The sequence below is a fragment of the Helianthus annuus genome, chromosome 14 (genome assembly GCF_002127325.2).
Source record: "Helianthus annuus cultivar XRQ/B chromosome 14, HanXRQr2.0-SUNRISE, whole genome shotgun sequence".
NCBI classification, from domain to species: Eukaryota; Viridiplantae; Streptophyta; class Magnoliopsida; order Asterales; family Asteraceae; genus Helianthus; species Helianthus annuus.
The window spans coordinates 7296911-7317363 of record NC_035446.2 but is presented as its reverse complement, the minus strand read 5'-3'; the positions used below and the strand labels follow the sequence as shown (position 1 = coordinate 7317363).

Sequence of the window (20453 nt, the reverse complement as noted above, 5' to 3'; positions counted from 1 at the left end):
TAGATGGAGAGTAAGTACACATATATTGTTTCTTTATGTACATAAAAAATGTTACTAATAGTTTTTATATTCATTGCTTTCATTTTGTAGATTTAGTAATCAAGGGACTGCTACCCGGGTTATTTTATCAAATTTAATAAGTTTGTGGTCCGGTCCATGGGAGAGCTGGAGACATGTTCCTAATGAGCACAAGACACGGTTATTTGAGCGATTCCAGGTGTGTGTACTTAGACCATTCTTATTATTTAACTGGTTGGAACATTTTGTACGTTTATTTAAAGTTTTTTCTTCATAGATGCATTTCCAGTGGAAGGATAAATGGAATGCACGAATTCATAGGTGCTGGGAGAAGTGCATTGCTAGTAAATTCCCTAATTTGTCGCGGAACGTACAAAATGATGCTAAAGCTACAGCGAAAGAAAAAGGTAAAAATGTTGGAGAGGATATGACCGATCTGATTGACTTTAAACCAGCATGGATAAGATCTGAGATATGGAAACAAATGCTTGACCACTGGAACACACCTAAGTGGAAAGCAAAGTCTTTAAGAAACAAAGAAATTAGAAGTAGGGCAACTGGAGGCAAACATACACTAGGATCTCAATCCTATGCGAGCATGAAAAGAAAAGCGAACCAGACAGATTAGACCTTGTAACTCGTACCGAAGTGCTGCCGGATCGAGATTTGGATGTAATCAGTGTTAAATCAATGCAAAAAGGTGTTTAAAGTGATTGCTAGCTGTTTCTACGTTAATTACCTGTTTTCCGCACCTGTAATTGACGAAAACTCCTCTGAACGACTCGTTCGGGTCGAAACACGATCCTACAGTTATCAATAGCCGCTCCATTTCCATGCGAGGAAGGTGGGGGATTAGGGTTCGCAAAGGTAACATGGCGGCTGGGGATGACCAGGGGGAAATTGAGACGAATTAGTGAGGTGTGGAGGATCTGGAGGTTTAGATGATGGGAGAGTTCCACCAAATGATGGCTTCATTGGACGAATTTGAGAGGAAAACGACAGATCAGGGATCTTCTGTTTCAGTTGACATGATGAGTTTAGAGAACAGAGAGAGATGAGTTTAGAGAGAGAGATTAAATGTTTTTATTTTTTTATATTCTACACAAAAGTCACTTGTTATAATTTATTTACTCAATAGTCCCTAGGAATATAAATTGACAAGAATACCCTCATGTGTCTTGCACATGACCAGATTTAACTAAAAAATCTAACTGGGTTTGGCCTAAAGGACATAACGTGCAAGATTTTGAAACGTTAAAGACAAAACTTCGTAAACTTTTACGCTAAAGAACAGCGCCTGCAATTTGATGTAAATATAAAGGGTAAAACTTGTAATTTACTCTAAAAAAAAAAAAAAAAAAAAAAACTTGACTAGTAGTAGATACCCTCACTCCCAAAAGTGAATACTGATTTTGTGAAATCCCCTGATCTTGTGGACTCAGACGCAGTGGCATCTACGATCCATCTTCGCATCTCGAAGCCCCTAAATCCTGAATGGCAAGTTCTTTAACTCATATCGATTTCATTCATAATTGTTTATATTATATACAGGAACCCTAGTTTAAAGCCTTGTAGTAACTTCACTATATTATATATTTAGCTTAACATGTAGCACTTGATGAATGCATCTCTGGATTTTTTTTAAGTAATAAAAATATTATTGTTTATTCTTTGATCATTTTATCATCCAATTTGTCCGTGTTATTCATTGTTTACAAATTCAGTGGCCTTTTAAGACCTCAGAACCCTAAATTAAGCAGGGTTTTTCTTTGATGCCAATTTTGGTACATGACAATTTTAGGGATGACAATCGAACCCGATGGGACAGGTAATCGGGTATGGGGCCAGGTTTGGGATTAATTTTTGTTTTTATCGCAGCTTTGGGACAGGTTTGGGATTTGGTGTTATACCCGTTTACCCGAATTTATAGCGATATAATCTCTTTTATTTTTTTTAAATATGTATATATTTTTCTTAAGATGTAGCACTTGATGAATGCATCTCTGAACTTTTTTTAAGAAAAAATTTATTGTTTAATCCTTTGATGGCTTTATCATCCAATTTGTCGGTGTTATTGATTGTTTTCAAATTCAGTAGCGTTTTAAGAACTCAATTCCTTAAGCTATGTAACCATAAATTAAGCAGAGGGTTTTTTTTCCTGTTGGCATTAGATACATGTGTTGAGATTTATGGAATTTATGGATTAATCGGTTCGAGATTTAAGTACTTTAGACAGCAAAGTTGCCTGCAATTTGAGAACTTTGACGGGGTAAAGTGCATACTGGGCCTCTTACTGGATGGCCTAAACACCATGGCGTGTCTAGATCAATACGGTGATTTAAAAGAACTTCCGTTTAATCTGTATTCTTCGAGAAAACCGTTGTTGCTTAGCCACACTGATTGTGATTCAGATGAAAAGTTGATGTAAATGTATTTTTAAAAGGTATTACCGAAACATATCTGCACTTCAAAACATCTAAATAAGTTACACAAAAGTTTAAGTCTAAGTTCGCGTCTCGGTTACTATAACAGGGCTGGATTTTGATTTTTCATATCAAGCCTTAGTTTTAAAAAGTACAAGGCACTCTCGGGCGTTTACGTCCCGAAAGCCTAGGCGCTAGGTGAGAGATTCACGTACGTTAGGCGTTGCTCTATGTACAACCAAGTGTTGCATCTTTCTGATCTCTTTTTACATATAATCTCTTCATTCTTTTGGTTGTTTTTACATATTAGCCTTTTTCAGACAATCAGACCCCAGTTTTCATTCATTTTGATCACACGTGCAAGAAGCGCAGACCTTGAGGCGTTTTTCTGAGCCCGCTATGCTTTTTATATGGTTTTGTTCATTGACATCTGTGTCTTTTTTCTCGATAAAAACATATCTAAAAGTTGAATATAGTTATTTAGGTTATATCACATACTTGGTTTTAAAATGTGCGCATAATGCGTGATGCGCACGATGCACTGATGAGATCGCAGCAGATGATGCGATGCGCTGTGATTACATGATGCAAGGATGATGCCCCCTAAATCGCATAATGCGCTCCTGATGTGCGCATTTTTTCGAAATCGACCAGAGTAAAATTGTACAATGAGCTGATGAAGTTGTTAAAGGAGTTCCTACATAGATTACTTGTACACTTAAGAGTTCAAGGCTTATTTTGGTTATATTGAACTTCTTTCATGGTACTAGAGCTACTTTGTTGTATTTATTTATCTTAATCTCTAAATTTTTAATGTTTAAAGTTAACAAGTTAAAATATTATCTATAAATATTTTTTTTAAAATAACAAACGCCTCACATACGTGATGCGCGCGCATCACGTATTCGCATCGCGCATCGGCTTTTGTGATCAAAACGCATCGGAGCGCATCACGCATATTAAAACCACGATCACATATAGTTATTTAGGTTATGTAAACATATAAGATCTTAGTTACGATACTATTTTATAAATTTTATTTTTCCATTGATATTTAACTTAATGTACCAAATCATCATCATCATCATACTCAGTAAATCCCACCAATAGCAAAGCAAAGGTAGGGTCTGAGGAGGGTAAGATGTAGACAGCCTTACCTCTACCCCGTAGGAATAGATAGGCTGCTTCCAGTGAGACCCTTGGCTCGATAGTAGTTTTGCATCAAGCCTTGGACATAAGGCACATAACACTCAGCAATCGGGACAAAGACCAATTAGTGCATGTACCCTTTTGCCTTTCAGCTATCAACGCCACCACATGATGCATGATTAACCGTCCTCAGCTTTTAACGTTATTTTCACGAAATTAGTAAAATAACGTTAAAATTAGTGCACTTTCACTTTTGCCCCCCGAGGGCCCACACATATATACATTATATGTGCATACCGCAAGCGGGGAGTAACTTAATGTACCAAATGAATAATCCAATGACCGTGTGATTTTTGAATTGTTGCAGTTTGAGGTTGACAATGGCAAAAGTTATAGAAAAGTTCTTTATCGCATCCATATTTATGTGGTCGATTCCTATTGCAATTCTGTATGCCTTCAACAACAATTTATTTCCCGGTAAGCTTCATTTAACTTTTTCATTATCTATATTCTTGCTTTATTTGGTCTTTTTGCGTCTAGAAAGCTGAGACGATGTACATAACTACATATTAAAAGCCATCACTTTATACCTTTGTTTGAAAGTGTATGTTACGCTAGACACAAGTTCGATTCTCGTTCTAGAGAAAGAGTCAACGCGATTTTTAAAAAGTCAAACATGTATGTACAATGGTTTCACTCAAAGTATATATATGGATTCTCCTTAAACTTACTTGGTTATCGTGCCATGTCATCATCCAACAGGTGCTTCGGACATGTCTCCGTATTCGTTGACACTTATAAGCGGGTTTCTTGCTGTGATATCTGTTAATATTGTAATTGCGTTCTACATATATTTGGCAATGAAAGAGCCATCTGATAAACACGAGCCAGACCCTAAGTTTGTTTCAGAAGCCGAGGCTAGTGTCAAACACTTGGTACCAGATCAAACTCATGAAAGCTCATCAACCAGTAAAAAAGATGAGTAAGAGTTCATTTTTTTTTTTTTTTTAAATTTCTCAGGGTTGTGATCATATTAAAGCATTCTTGCATTTTTCATCGTTGTAACGTCACAAATGGTAAACCTATAGCTGGTGTGAACTTACAGACTCAATGGCTTGCTTGCAAGTCTTTTAGATGCTTTGATTATAATTAATGTTTTGTAGCTTATGTTTTGTGGACTTGTTTAACTTAGGTAGAGCTCGAGTTTGACTTGTTTTGAGCTTTATCTATAGATGTCGAGGTTATTATTTATTAATTGTCTTTATTTATATTTTATTATACAAATAGTAATATTTATTATATTTATATAAATAATAATCCCAGTTGTGCCAAGCCCAGGTTCAAATTTGTTTATCAAATTAACTCTAATACCGACTCGAGTCTAATATTTAAGCTGCGCTTAATTCGAGTTTTTAGTAAGCTGATCTCGAATAACAAATACAACAACCGTACCCAGTAAATCCCACAACACAGCAAAAGCTATTTGTAGGGTCTGGGGAGGGTGGGATGTAGGCAAACCTTACCTCTATCCTCGTGGATAGAGAAGCTGCTTTAAGAGAGACCCCCAGCCCCAAAACAAACAACATACAAACACATAGAACTGTAAAGGTAGAACTGTAGGGTCTCGAATAACAAATGGCTTGCTTTATTTGCACCCTAGTCCTATACTGCATTTGTTAAAGAATAGAAGAAATGATTGTGGGTTGGGTTTCACTCTTTTTGGTAAAGTGATTACAACTGGAACTTTGGCATAAAATCAATCTGTAGAAACTAGAGATGGTAAACTTGTCGGGTCAAGTTTTTAACGGGTTAAAACATGTTCGGATCAATACATGTTACTTTTAACTGAGCGTATCTCGTTTATGATATTTGTGAAATATTAAGTTTGGCATGTTTCAGTTGGTATTTATGTTAGGAGTATACTGAAGATCGAACCACAACCAAATCAACATAATGATATGTAATTATTATTATTTATTTATTTTTGTCAAATAATAAATCCGTATTCAACCTGAGGGTGTTAGGAGTGGTTAAACACTTGAGAGTGACAAACTAAAAAATCGACCAATCAGAGTGCGTCACGTCAATTAGTGAAAAGTGTTTAAACTTTGATGAAAAGTGTTGGCAATGGTTTAGACATTTGGTGAAGTGGTAAACTTATTAAATAAAAAAAAAAGAAAAAAAATGTGATTGGTTGAGATTGGAATGGACCCCCACCCCACACCCCCCTCTCTCTCTCTCTCCTTCCTCCCTTCCCCGCGTCGGTTATGCCTCACCGATTGAAAACCCATTTCGTCCAATGCCGCCCATTGCCGAATCGGTGAATGGGGTTTGCCGCCACCCACTCCTAACACCCTGACTCAAGTAATTCAACCCTAAAAAACTAAACCCAAAGGTCTATCAACAGAACCGAAGCATTTTGTATATTTAACCGGTAATCGAAAACCAACCAACCAAAATAAAGTTAATACATTCTTCGTAACCCATACTTTTAGCTTTGAGGTACGGTGGCCCTCAACAAACCCATATTCTTTTTTTATCTGAGCCCAAACTGAAGTGTATGCATAAATAAGAAACCTCAGATGATCTAGTACTCATGCATGCTAGCTAAACCACAATGATACCCAAGTTAGATAATCAAATAATAAATTACATTATTGCTTGCCCCTTCATATAAACTATTCTCACCACTTCTGATGTGGACAGACTACAAAATCTTATTGGTACAATCATATCACTTTGAAAATCGGCTCACCAGTTGCCATTTTATCTAAAACTGTTTGTAGCCGAGAGCCGCTTGACCCACTGGCTCTGATCGGTTAACCACGAAATCGGGTTCCCAACCATCGCACACCATCTTAAGTTCAAAAGGGCTACAGCAACATTCTCTTTGGAATCTTTGAACAGGTCTAAAGCTCTTGATTCGGCTTCTGAATCTTCCGCGTAAATAAGCTCCTCAAAAACCGTTTTATTTTTGTTAATATCTTCTTCGGATAGCATGTGTATGCTCATAACTTGCAATGCTTCCATGGCTGTATTGTAGAAACCTTGATTCACGTATGTTGTGAACACATGACCGCATGTTGCAGGATCCGGTGGGACCCCCTCTTTGTGCATACGGTCCATCACATATTCGATAATGTCTATCCTATCCTGTATAATCAGTTCATAAATAAGAAAGAGTAAATTTCAAAGTTCGTCCTTTATGTATGTCTAAAATATCAAAGTATGTCCTTTATCTTTAATAACCTCAGAAAACATCCTTAATGTTTGAAAAACCAATCAGGTTATGTCCTTTACCCTAAACCTTGTTTGTTTTCCCAGTTAAGTCAGGTCACATGTGAAGCACATGAGGGCATTAATGTCATTCTACCTACCAATATATATATACACCCACACATACATACAGAACACACACACTCATCTTTCTCTCTGCTCTCTCTCTCTACTACCACCACCACCACCACCGCAAAATCCGGCGTCGCATTTTTCAAAATCCGGTAGTCTGTCAATAACCGCCTCCACTACACCTGCTTCCACGAAGTCCGTCGAAGATTTCGTGACTGCTGATTTCCGCTCGAAGTTCCCTTTCAAAACAAAACCTAAACCCTCATGAGCAGTGACTTCCCTTTCTTCTCCCCTCTCGTCTCCTGTCCGGCAACCGGAGCTGGACTCCGACGACTATGCCGGCCCGTTCTTGCTCCGACGAGACACTCACACCACACCACCACCCTCCTTCTTCACCTTAAATCCACCACAAAACCCCCATGTTTTCACGCGATTAAACGGCCGGCCACCATGGTGGTGGCGGCATACGGCTGCAACGACAGAGAAATAGGGAGATAACGAGAGAGATCGAGGAGAGAGAAAACTGCAGAAAGAGAGAGAGAAACGGCGCCGGTTCCGGTTCTGGTGTTGTTCTTACTCCGGCCGTTCTCCGATGATGACGAAGATGATGTTCTCACTCTCTCATAGAAACAGAGATGGTAGTGGGAGTGAGGTCCGATGGTAGCGGTGGTGGGAGGTGGATGTGGCTCTGATAGAATCTGAAATTCAGATTTGATCGCAACAAGAACAAACAAGATAGATAATCCAATTCGAGAAGGATTAGGTCTCCAATTAAAAGGTTTAGAACCCTAATTTTTATAACATAAACATCGACCCCTGAAACATTACCTATTCTGCCTTATTTAACATAAAAGAAAAGAAGTTAATTAACTGCTAGAAACTGCCCACTACTTGCTCCCAGAACCGTTCCCCCCAAAACCCATTTCTGCAGATAATTAAATGGGTCAAATACCCATGGGTTCGTATCAATACTTCCGGCCTGGAAAATCGACTTGTCCTCAAGTCGAAGATAAGGAAACTGGTTCTTGAATTAGTCGTAATCGTCCCAAGTGGCTTTGTCGTTTTCATTGATCTCCACCCATTTAAAATCTGCAGAGTTTAATCCAGCTTGAATATAACGCCTAGAACCAAATGTTGTAGCTTTTTGAAGAGGATTGTTGTAGTCTCTAAGCTTGTTCCCATTGAGCACATTACCGCAGGTACAGGGACTACCAAACAACCCAATTGACCTGCAAAGTGTTTGTGAGAGAAACTGGGAACTGTCATTTGTATGAACACATTCACCTTCTGTAGGTTTTCTCCAGGTAGGACCACCTAGAATTTCTTTTCCTGGGTCCCACACAATGATAAAAAATACAACCACCGTCCTGGGTCGTTGAGGGGTTTTCCTCAACACAGAAAGCTGCCTTGATATGGTTGTGGTCATGAACAGCAAGGGCGAAGATACTCGTAACACCACCGTACAATCATGGTAATTCAACTTACAGCCCTCCTTTATGAATTGGACCAATTCCTCACAAACCACTAGGCTCAAACTCCTGGGCAGGAACACCAACCTCTCAAAGAGAGCACCAATTTCTCCTCTCCCCTTCTGCTCATGATTGTCATTTTCCGTTAAATTTTCCGCCGCCACCCAAGCTTCAATTCTGGTTCCATCAATTTTGTCAGTTTCGTTGGTGCCCATTTCGTCATCCATGTCATCGGCGCCCTCGATCCCATCACCAGTTACATCGTTTCTAACGGTAATTCCGCCACCAGATCCGGATCCAAGTTGCTGAAGAGGGTCATGCTCAGACCCATGCGGTGCCTCCGCCACTGTGTTCTTCAAACTAATGTCTGATTCTTCACTGTTAAAATCATCCCGGATTACCTGAGCCTTGATCTCTGCGATATCCTTCCGCATAGAGTCTATGCTGGCTGCAATTGATGCTAATTGAGAAGCAATCACAACCTGATCGCAGGAACTGTACCGGGTCTGCACCAGCTTCGGATTTCCCGGCAATGGAACCATTTGATAGAATCTGAAATTCAGATTTGATCGCAACAAGAACAAACAAGATAGATAATCCAATTCGAGAAGGATTAGGTCTCCAATTAAAAGGTTTAGAACCCTAATTTTTATAACATAAACATCGACCCCTGAAACATTACCTATTCTGCCTTATTTAACATAAAAGAAAAGAAGTTAATTAACTGCTAGAAACTGCCCACTACTTGCTCCCAGAACCGTTCCCCCCAAAACCCATTTCTGCAGATAATTAAATGGGTCAAATACCCATGGGTTCGTATCAGGCTCTCTCTGTGGGGTTTTAGGGTTTTTATAACAGGATGGTAGGTAGAATGACATTAATGCCCTCATGTGCTTCACATGTGACCTGATTTAACTGGGAAAACAAACAAGGTTTAGGGTAAAGGACATAACCTGATTGGTTTTTCAAACATTAAGGATGTTTTCTGAGGTTATTAAAGATAAAGGACATACTTTGATATTTTAGACATACATAAAGGACGAACTTTGAAATTTACTCTTAAATTATTAGTTTTGTTTCATACAAATTTAAAGGGGTGGCACAGTTGTAAGCGTTGAGGCCACCTGCCCCACATAAGTTGCGCTTTAGACGGACTGTAAACGAACCGAACGTTCATGAACTGTTTGTGAACTTGTTCGGCGGGAAGTTCGTTTATGTTAGTTTATTAAATAAAAATAAACAAACGAACATGAACACAATTTTTTGTCATTTAATTAAACGAATGAACAGGAACACACATTTTGTTCGTTCATTTATGTCCGTTTATGTTCGTTCATTTACATTTGTCTATGTTCGTTTGTTTATGTTCGTATATGTACGTTTCAATTTAAATACATAAATAGTTATATTTATATATCGACTTATATAAAAAATTACTTTATGTTCGTTTATGTTTGGTAAATTATGTTAACATGTTCGTTTGGGTTGTTTATTGTTAATTATGTTTGTTTAAGTTTGTTTGTTTGTTTATGTCCGTATACTGCTTGTTTAGGTTTTAAACGAACGAACATAAACGAACACAAACACGGACATGCCCATTTTCTTAATAAACGAACATGAACAAAAAAATGTGTTCAATTATATGTTCGTGTTCGGTTAAAGTTAAATGAACGAAAACAAAGTTCCGTTTTATAGTTTATCGAAGAAGCAATTAGATACCTTTTGCGATGCGACATTAATAATTGTGTTGAACAACACTGCATCAAGTTGGATTCCGTCCGAGCAAGCTTGGTTTAAAAGATTCAACGCTTCATCAAAATCTTCCGATGCCAACACAAGCTGATAACCATCGATATTTATATCAGATTAAAAGAACAATGTTTTGAATACGCATAGAACAGTTAAATATGGCGAAGAAAGCTATAAATATTGTAATACCTTTACAAGAGACGTATAAGTTTGCGCCTGTGGTGGATATCCATAACGAATCATCATGGCGGTCAAACCCTGAGCGGATTTGAATGACCTACTAATACTGCAGCAGTCAATCATGATGTTACATGTCACGTCGTTCGGACGATAGCCATGTGACATCAAAGTTCTAAATACATTTATCGCCGTTTGATCCTGGATCACAACACACATTATGGTATTATCACAATGATATTACACACACACACACATATATATAGGATTCATTTCCTATGAGAACTCCTCCGAGTTGCAAGAACCGCGAGAATTCCTACTTCCTGTGTCAATTTTTCAACCAAATTTTGCACAAACGTAGATTAACATCTAACTAAGACATCTGTGAAAAAATATTCGAAAAAAGTTGACGAGCCGCCATTTATTCAACATGTAAGTTTGATTTACACTGGCGTCATCAGCTTCATGACGTTACGGCGGTGTAAATTTGTTTTAAACGAACGTAAGAAGTCGTATACGATTTTTTTTAAACGTTTAATAAAAAAATTCGTCAAAATTCTTTTTTCAAAAAACCTTTAGATCAAAAAGTTCTCGCGGTTCTCACAGCTCAACCTAGTACTCATTTTAACCATATATTACCTACCTCGTTAGCCTCAATAAGTGAATGCAAGACTATGTTGTAAATTGGAGTTCCCGGAGTAAATTGGTTTTCTGCCACACGTAAGTAGTGCAAGAGCCCACTTATCATCCCCTCTGATCCAAGTGCCCTTAGCTATACATTATCAAAAAAAAGAATTTTAAGGTATATCTATGATACAATTGTGAGGCATATTCATCAACTATGAGAACCCTAAAACCGAGCCTTTATTGAATCTTTAATTGCCCACTATGAAGCACGGGGACGGCATATTGCATCGAGTACCTGTCCCGGGGATGGCTAGTTTTAACATAATCACATTAGGAAACGCAGCTAAGTAACTGCACGAAAACTGAATATTGAAATAAATGTAAACTTTCCAACCTATCCGTAACTTTAATCAACGCATTATCTTATCATCTAATTCTGAAATTTGCATTTATTATTTACAAAACACGCATTCAAACACCTGAAAAGGGGTTTTGGGTTTTATTTCTGGGCAGGGTGGGTGGAGGGATATCGAAGAAATAACAAGGAACTAAAAAGAAAACAGGTCAAATGGTTCAAACAGGTAGAAGGTGGCCCAAAGTTGCTTTTTTAAAGCATAAGGCCTCCTAAATCATTCTATTAAAAAAAAATTATAGCCGAAAAAATATTTCTTTAACTATATTCTCGACACACTAATTATTTATTAAAAAAATATTCATTATTTTGGACAACTGATTATCTGATTCTGATTCTTCAAGTTGCAATATTCATTTATAAAAAGATACCCAAAAAGTTTTTTTTTTTTTTTAGGAAGGGGGGGGGGGGGGGGGGGAGTTGAAGAAATAGTGTGTTCAATAGAGGGACAGGGACTTACCAAGTTCCTTAATGACACATAACTGTGTTGAATGTCATTTCTGACCATATCATCCTCTATTGCATTTATCCTTCTAGTAGCTTCTGCTTGTGACAAAATATTTCCATTTTCGTACGGAGCATTCACGTTGCCAAACAATGAAAACAGCAACTCGTATGTTTTGATATTTGGGGCCACTTTCAACTGCTTCATTTTACCAAATACATGAACTCCACGTTCAGGTTGATCCTACATTATTAAACCAACATATTTTTTTTTCATGAGAAGATAGCATTATTTCATCTAAATGCAAGATCACAATTGACAATGATTCCACAAATAAAAGAGTAAAATGCCACTTCCGTCCCTGAGGTTTGGCCAGTTTTGCGAATTTTGTCCAAAAGTTTGTTTTTCCCACATCTAGATCCAAAAGGTTTGAAATCTTGCCAGTTTCATCCGGCTCGTTAACTTCATCCATTTTTCTTCGTTAAGTCGGGGGTATTTCCGTCTTTTTTTCTAACTTAAAGGGCAATTCGGCCTTTTTCACTTTATGTAAAAAGACCGAATACACTTGAAAAAGACCTAATTGTCCTTTAACTTAACAAAAAAGACGGAAATACCCCTGACTTAACGGAGAAAAACGAATGGAGTTAACGAGCCGGATGAAACTGTCAAGATTTCAAACCTTTTGGATCCACATGCGGAAAAACAAACCTCTGGACGAAAGTCGCAAAACTGGCAAAACCTAAGGGACGAGAATGGCATTTTACTCTAAAACTACAAACAACAATATTCAGATAAATGTTGCTTACTAACCAATGTGTCACACGCTTCTAGTAGCTTATTGTACGGATACGCATTTTTATATTCCGCCATCTGATCCAAAAATGCCTCGGCCAAATCCAATTCCAAGCTTTCACTGCAACCTATTGATATAGCTGCAAAAGTTGAATCATGTGGCTTCAAATTCTTTTGTTTCATCAAATTTAGCTGCAAAGAATAACAAACAGAATGCGAAAATAATTATGAAGACGATATTGACATGACATAATAATAAAGATAAAGGTAATTAATTATATATACCATTTCTATGCCATCATGGAAACCTCTCTCTTTAATAAGCACTCGAATGAGGCCATCGTATGCACTGCGTGACGGTTCGATGCCAAGCTTTTGCATCTAAACCAAATAGAATAAAATAAAATCAGATTTATTAATGACAATAATAAAAAGATAATCACATGTTTGAGTGTTTGACAATTTCTGATTATTCAAGTAATTAACAAATAAATGTCCGAAGAAGACATATGCATGAAAAGTATAGAAAGCTTGTTAAATGGAAGTAAAAGCCGTTCAAATTAATATAATGAGTAAAGTACATGGATGGTCCCTGTGATTTACCAAAATTTTGGATTTGGCCCTCAGCTTTACAAAATTACACATATGGTCCCCGTGGTTTGCACTTTGTAACAAACTTAGTCCCCAGCTTTTTCCAAAAGTACATGGATGGTCCATGTGGTTTGCACTTTGTAACGCAATTAGTCCCTAACATGGACATGCTAAAATCTTTAGATTTGTTGGTTGGGGACTAAATGCGTTACAAAGTGCAAACCACAAGGACCATCCGTTTACTTTTTAAAAGCCAGGGACCAAATCCAAAATTTTGGTAAACCACAGGGACCATCCGTGTACTTTAATATAATTTTGTGCTTAGATAAATAAGATTTAATTTGTGGCAGTAGGTATAAAAATGAGTGACCAAAACTGATTATATGACCCCTAAACATGTAGAAGTGATGTTTTAAACTTGTACATATAAATAACTTTCCGACTAAATATGTGAAACGGAATACTACCAGAGAGAATAACTGTTCTGCCAGCTCATCGTTTTTCGGCGGCACACAAGCACGAATAACATCAGTAAAGGACAACCTCAAGATCTTCGTAACAAGAACACTTTTCGGGTATTCCAGCACCGTTCCAACGCTTTTGACTTCATTCGAGTCAAATCTGACAACTTTTGGACTGCCCGTATTATTATTATCCTGATTACAGTAGAAAGGTATCGGTACGTCCAATTTTGGAATAACCATTTTTTCTTCAGCGCTTATTTTGATAGTTGAATCTCCTCGGAAAACTAAAGCCACTAGATGTTGTAAAGCTTCACACGCGGTTGTTAAATCTTTTAATCTTGTAAAGGACCAAATGAATTTTCTTAGAGAAATAAGGTTGAAACTGTAATATCTGGCGTACTCGTTCCAGATGCTATGGACCGCTGACAGATTTTTCTGCAAAACTGCAAGCTGAAAGAATAAATTTAGAATACACTCACTCGATAACACCAAAATCTAAATTTTTTGCCAAATATTTATTAGACCCGTTGGAGATTAGACACCTATGCGGTTAATATCGGTGATGTATCGGTTATTGGTCCCCATGTAAAATATCGGTGTGAAATATCGGTACCGATATTATCGGCGATATTGACCGATATATATCACCGATTTTACCGATATCAGTACCTTTCTTCTTAGTTCTACCATTCATCTTTCTTCTTATTGCTGCTATTAGTGTTTTAATTCTTAATTGTTAATTGCTAGTGTTAAATGTTATTATGTTAGTGTTTTAAGTCTTAATCAGTTCCTACTTGCTACAATTGTTAGTGTTTTGCAAGTTGCAAAAGGTTGTTAATTTGTTAATGGTAGGCAAGTATACTTAATTGTTAGTGTTAAATTGCTATATATATAAATTCTGCATGATATTAAAATTAGAGTAAAATGCACGGATAGTCCCTGCCGTTTGGTGAAATTTCACCTTTAGTCCCCAACTTTTCAAAATTACACTCTTAGTCCCTGTGGTTTGACAAGTTGTTACTCGGATAGTCCCCAAAGCGGATGGAGGTTAGTTTTTCTGGTTAACTGGGTGTGAAATGACAAGGACTATCCGAGTAACAACTTGTCAAACCACAGGGACTATTTGAGTAACATTCATCCGCTTTGGGGACTATCCGAGTAACAACTTGTCAAACCACAGGGACTAAGTGTGTAATTTTGAAAAGTTGGGGACTAAAGGTGAAATTTCACCAAACCACAGGGACTATCCGTGCATTTTACTCTTAAAATTATCAATATCCCACCGCGATAACCTATATCTCAATTCTCAAATATCAGTCCTTGACCGATATCCGATTTTTTACCGCATTAACTGCATAGGATAAGCCACAACCAATTTTACCCATTCATAACAAATGGATTGAAACTGTCAACTCTATTCAACATACGCGTATAGAATTATTCATGTGATATGACTTTTGACGTGATGATACAAACCTTGAGAAGTTCGATGTACGTAATTTCATCCTTCCCCAACATGCCATTCTCCATTAGGTCTAAGCATCTACTGACATGAATAACACTGTTCATTCCGGTAGAAGCTCCTAGAAGGATGTTATATTTTTGCAGAGTCGGATAAAGATACGAAGTTTCCGTACAATTACTCATCAAGTTAAATGCCTACAAAAAGAAGCACAAAAGATGTAATCTATATTAAAACGGGTATAAGTCAGATGTTTCTTGTTCAAGACGATTAATTTAAAATGTAACTTCTTTTATCGGTTTAGCTATTTAAAGTATGTAGATGACAAAGTAACTAATATGACAAGCATAGAATTGCAGCATGAATAAATAATTAGGGCTGCAAACGAACCAAACGAACACGAGCGAGACCTTGTTCATGTTCGTTTGTTAAGGAAATATATGTGTTCACGAACCGTTCATGAACACTTACTGAACGAGATCGTTTGTAAAAAAAAAAAAGGAACGTGTTCGTGTTCGTTTGGGTTCGTTTATGAACAGAATATATAATACACTAATTCTTATTAAATATTTTATTTGTCGGAAATTTGAAGTACTTAAATAAAATATAAAAATTAAAAACACGAACTATCGAACACCAACAAATATAAACGAACATGTTACTTAACGTTCATGAACATAAACGAACGAACGTGACCTCTTTTCATGTTCATTCATTTAACTAAACAAACAAAATTTCTTGTTCGTGTTTGTTCACTTATTTGACGAACAAACACAAACGAACTTTCCGTCGAAAGGTTCACGAACTGTTTGCTGAACGTTCAGTTCGTTTGCAGCCCTAAGTATGATATAAGAATGTTGATGTAAAAAAAGTTTATACCTCCTCTAAGTAGCCAGCTTTGCAGAGAGCTCGAATCATAAGAGTGTGACATCTATTGTTCAGGTCAATTCCTTTTTCCTCCATAGTTTTCCAAATCTCCAAGACAAACTATACGAAGAACAAATCCAGGTAATCAGGTTATACCTTAATAGCACAGCACGCATTTAATTAAACGACACGAACCTAACACAAATTTTGCGGGTTTGGGTTTAGTCTAAACGGGTCCGGGTCAGTTTCAAGTTGAACCCGCGAACCCGTTAAGTTAAACAGGTCGGGTTGGCAGGTTGACCCGTTTAACCCATTTATATTATATTATATTTTTTTACAATATGTTTTATTTCATAAATTAAATTGGGTATGTATTTTATGCCATAATCATAACTTAAAAAGAGAAAATTGATATAAGATTTTATAATCAAAATGTAATTGTATGATATACATTTGTGTGTGTTTTTTTTTTGTAGTGAAATACTAATTTTAATATATTAATTTGTGAAAAAAAAATTGGGTTGAACATGTCGTAATTTTTGGGTTCGGGACGTGTTCAGGTTGAACCCGCCAACCCGCGAACACGACCCGTTTAGCACCCCTACATTTATGACTGTTAGCATGTAATATAGTCAAAGGACAACTACACATGAAGTGAAATTTTCCTTAATGGGATTATGAAGCTAAACTAAGCAAAAATGCCTGTTGTTTGTAAATTTAACATGCTTATATAATAATATAAAAAGTTAAAGCAAATTTGCTACCAACATGGAGATTAAACTATTTACAGATTTATCATAGGCTGTCCTAGCTACTCCACAAAATAAACTACATATTAATTAAAAATAAATTCACTCAAAGGCCTACCAATGGATCAGGTGTCAACGCACAGTATTTAAGAATTTCGACAAAATGGTTAGCTAACAACACATGCTTGCCGTGGCTAATATTGGACAACAGAGCAGAAGCCCTTTCTCTTTCACCCAGGTGAAGTGCATTCACTATTTGCTTCTGCACCGATCCTACAATTGGATTCACAGGATAACCTGAACCAAAATTAAATGTCAAACACACAATAATACTAATTGAGCGATTGGTTGAAGAGGTATAGAATTTTGAAAAAAGAAAAGGTAATAATGCTCTAGATTAAACATAGAGGCCCGTTAACATACCATATAATGCTGCAGGATTTCTCCATTCCTTTGGTATTTCTTTTCTTGAATTATATGTAGAACTCTTGTTTCTTACCTAGACAATAGCAGCATTCGTAAGACAATAAAAGTTGAACACGTGTGCCTGCTTTTGATATTTGATATCACAACTATGAGTTTCATATCCAATATTCGTACAATTTTTTTTTATCTAATTTCTTAACGTTTCATTCCAATCACCAGGGCAAATTACATAAGGATAGCAGGTAGACGAGCAACAAACTGCGCCGCCCTAGGGGTGTAAACGAGCCGAGCCCGAGCTCGACCAGGCTCGAGCTCGGCTCGTTAGGTTTTTATGAAGCTCGAGCTCGAGCTCGGCTCGGTTCGAGCCTACTTCTTTGAGCTCGAGCTCGGCTCGCGAGTAAAACCCGAAGCTCGAGCTCGACTCGACTCGGCTCGAACTATTTTGAGAACAACCTTAAACGAGCTAAAAGTTCGGCTCGAGCTCACTTCAACATCGCTTAAACATGTCAAAGCTCGGCTCTAGCTCGGCTCATCAATGTTATCATCATTATTAATATATTATATATATAAAAATTTAAATTTTGTATGGGCTCGTTTAGGCTCGCGAGCCTAAACAAGCTTTGTATTTCTGGCTCGAGCTAGGGCTCGATAACAAAACGAGCTCTATTTCAGGCTTGAGCTCGGGCTCGGGCTCGGGCTCGTTAAGGCTCGGCTCGTTCGAGCTTTTAACCGAGCCGATCACGAGTAGCTCTCGAGCCTCTGGGCTTGTTTACACCCCTAGCCGCCATCCCCTTCTGAATAGAAAACCCTAATCTACTAAAAACAAAGTCTCGCCCCTTAGGGGTCGAAAAGTTTACAAATTTTCCTAAAAAACCTAAAATTCAATAAATTTGGCGGTTGAAACTTGAAAGCAACCCATTTGACATCAAAGTAAAAGTATAGCTTCTTAATGAAAGTGTGTTGCTATCAAGATAGTACCACCCCCAATAGTGTACACTAGCTTGGCTGTCACATTATACGGGTCATGTGATGTGATACTGGTCCCATCAGGTCATTTCTTTGTCAGTCAAACACATCATACAAGTCATATGATAGCGCAAAAATGGTCACACAGGCCGTTTGACTTTGTCAGGAGTCACATCATCATTTCTTTGTCAGCCAAATCATCATACAGGCAGTATGACACTATGATTTGGCCCTCATACGTCCCGTAAACACGGGTGCGTACAACACGTCAGTGGTGTCTGGATAGTGCCCATGAAAGGGATGTAGTACTACACTATGCTAATTAAGACACTTTGACTTTTATTTAAAGTCAATTAGACCTATTTATTGTGAATATCAAATATTAGAACAACAGTGTAAAAGGAAATGGAATCATACCAATCCAGTTGAGTATGACTTCCGTATGGATGGCACCAAGAGCTTGCTACTGTTGGAAACAAACATATGTGAATATGAATATATAATACTAGAATTTCATCCAATAATAATATAATAATGGGAATGGATACTTACAGTGAAACCCTAGCACACATGACAGATCTCTACGGTGGCGGAAATTGATCACCGGAAATAAACAGTCTCCGGCAACAACATAAGTGAGTGACAGTCGGAACTGAAAGCTCAAAGGTTTAACCGGAGCTGCAACGGTGTCTCCGATGGCTGATTGATTAGCCCCTTGTACTCTTTAAACTATGGATATGCCATCCCCTTAACTGCAAAAAAATAAAAAATAAAATCACCAGTTAACTGCAAAAAAAAAAGTAAAAAAAAATATATATATAATTTTGGACAAATTATCATAGTGGTGCAGAAATGGTGGACTTTCAGTAAACTTTTGCAGAATTAGTATTCAGAGGTTGCATTCTGGTGCAGAAAATAAGCCCTAAATCCTAATCAATCCGAATTTCCACATAATAATGAATGTGGATTTGTAAACAATAATGAATTGCCAATAAAGAATTCCAAATAATCGATTTGCTCAAACAATATAGGAGAATACCCCAATTAGAACAGAAAAATACCCAAATTAAATGAATGTTGAGGGCTTGAGAGATGAAAATGGAGGCTGAACTAATGAAGGCGAAGCAGGGGGCGGCCAGCAGCGCACCGGAGCTCTGGGTGGCGCTGATGTATGCTTGCTGATGTTGTGTGTTGTGTGTTGTGTGCTGCGTATTGTTCTGTTTCTCACAACACAGACTCACAAATGAACAAATATTGGGTTTTGGGCTTAATAGTGAAGACGGGTTTCTAATTTGGTTACCAACGTATGTAAGCAAGCATTGAGATAATGGTAATTTGGTGAAGTTCTTCATTACATTTGGTGAAATAAACCCAATTGAAATCAACCAAAGTTTTTTTTTTTTTTTTTTACCTTTTTTATACAATAACCCCTTCATCTATTAACATTACATTTAATCAATTAAGCTGGACACTTCATGTCACCTTAACATAATACATTTTAATTTATAGGAATTACAATAAATTTAATAAATTAAGTTAGACTCTTCACATGTCACCTTAACATTATAGGTTTACAAAGGTGACAAAATCACAAAAACACCCCTAAAGTATCTTAAATTTTTGGACAATGGGCAAGTTTAGCCCCTCTAAAATAGCTTAGCTCTCTTGTACATGTTGCTTGAAGATGTGTACACAATGCAAAATTACCAAAATGGTAGAACTCCTAGTTCTCTTAATAAGGTAGTATAGATTGTCTAGATACATATATATATTACTAGATTTTTACCGGGTGACGTGGGAAATCCGTATCGGTAGATAATTTACGATATCAAGTTTGAATACAACTTCATTTTTTATAAAATTTACATTTAAGCAGAGATGTGTGTTAAACTTTTTTAAGTGTTTATGAATACAACATATTAGGTTAAAATTGTTCGTTTTCAGTCGTTGTCTAAAATTAACAAACAAACACAAACGAACATAAACAAGTTCATTTCCTTAACAAACAAACAATAATATAAAATCCTGTTCGGTAAGCTTTCATGAACAATTCGTAAACAAATATATTTCTTAACAAACGAACATGAGTCGTGTTCATTCGGTTTGTTTGCAGCCCTAGTTATAGGTTGTAGGTGATCACAACCCTTTAATAAATATAGTATATATAATAAATAAATAAAAATGAGTATTGAATGTCATTCAACATATAAAAACTTTTCTAGTGGGTGTTTAGTATATGAACCTACTCGTGTGTATATTTGATATGTAAACAAACAATTGAATCAACAATAAGGGGGTTTTTGTTTTTTGTGAAAAGCA

At 37.0% G+C, this 20453-nt stretch overlaps 2 protein-coding genes across 3 annotated transcripts; one reads left to right on the top strand and one right to left on the bottom strand.

The window, feature by feature from the left end:
* Nucleotides 1-1384: 1384 nt before the first annotated feature.
* On the top strand, nt 1385-4762 carry LOC110908024. Its single transcript, XM_022152925.2, has 3 exons — nt 1385-1515; nt 3958-4067; nt 4353-4762. The coding sequence occupies exons 2-3, from the start codon at nt 3971-3973 to the stop codon at nt 4574-4576; spliced, it is 321 nt and encodes a 106-aa protein (XP_022008617.1). The 5' UTR covers nt 1385-1515; nt 3958-3970; the 3' UTR covers nt 4577-4762.
* A 1287-nt stretch (nt 4763-6049) lies between these two features.
* On the bottom strand, nt 6050-19431 carry LOC110908025 (pentatricopeptide repeat-containing protein At1g76280). 2 transcript variants are annotated; one of them, XM_022152926.2, is made up of 15 exons: nt 19196-19431; nt 18687-18886; nt 18552-18600; nt 17166-17241; nt 16861-17039; nt 16006-16113; nt 15141-15323; nt 13668-14114; nt 12895-12990; nt 12628-12801; nt 11833-12060; nt 10977-11105; nt 10346-10534; nt 10127-10246; nt 6050-6743 (listed from the first exon to the last, which is right to left on the bottom strand). In XM_022152926.2, exons 2-15 carry the CDS (start codon nt 18704-18706, stop codon nt 6357-6359), a joined length of 2385 nt encoding a protein of 794 aa, XP_022008618.1. In that variant the 5' UTR covers nt 18707-18886; nt 19196-19431; the 3' UTR covers nt 6050-6356. The 2 variants fall into 2 exon arrangements, with proteins under 2 accessions (XP_022008618.1, XP_022008620.1); XM_022152928.2 differs by having other exon boundaries at nt 19174-19375.
* Nucleotides 19432-20453: the final 1022 nt, after the last annotated feature.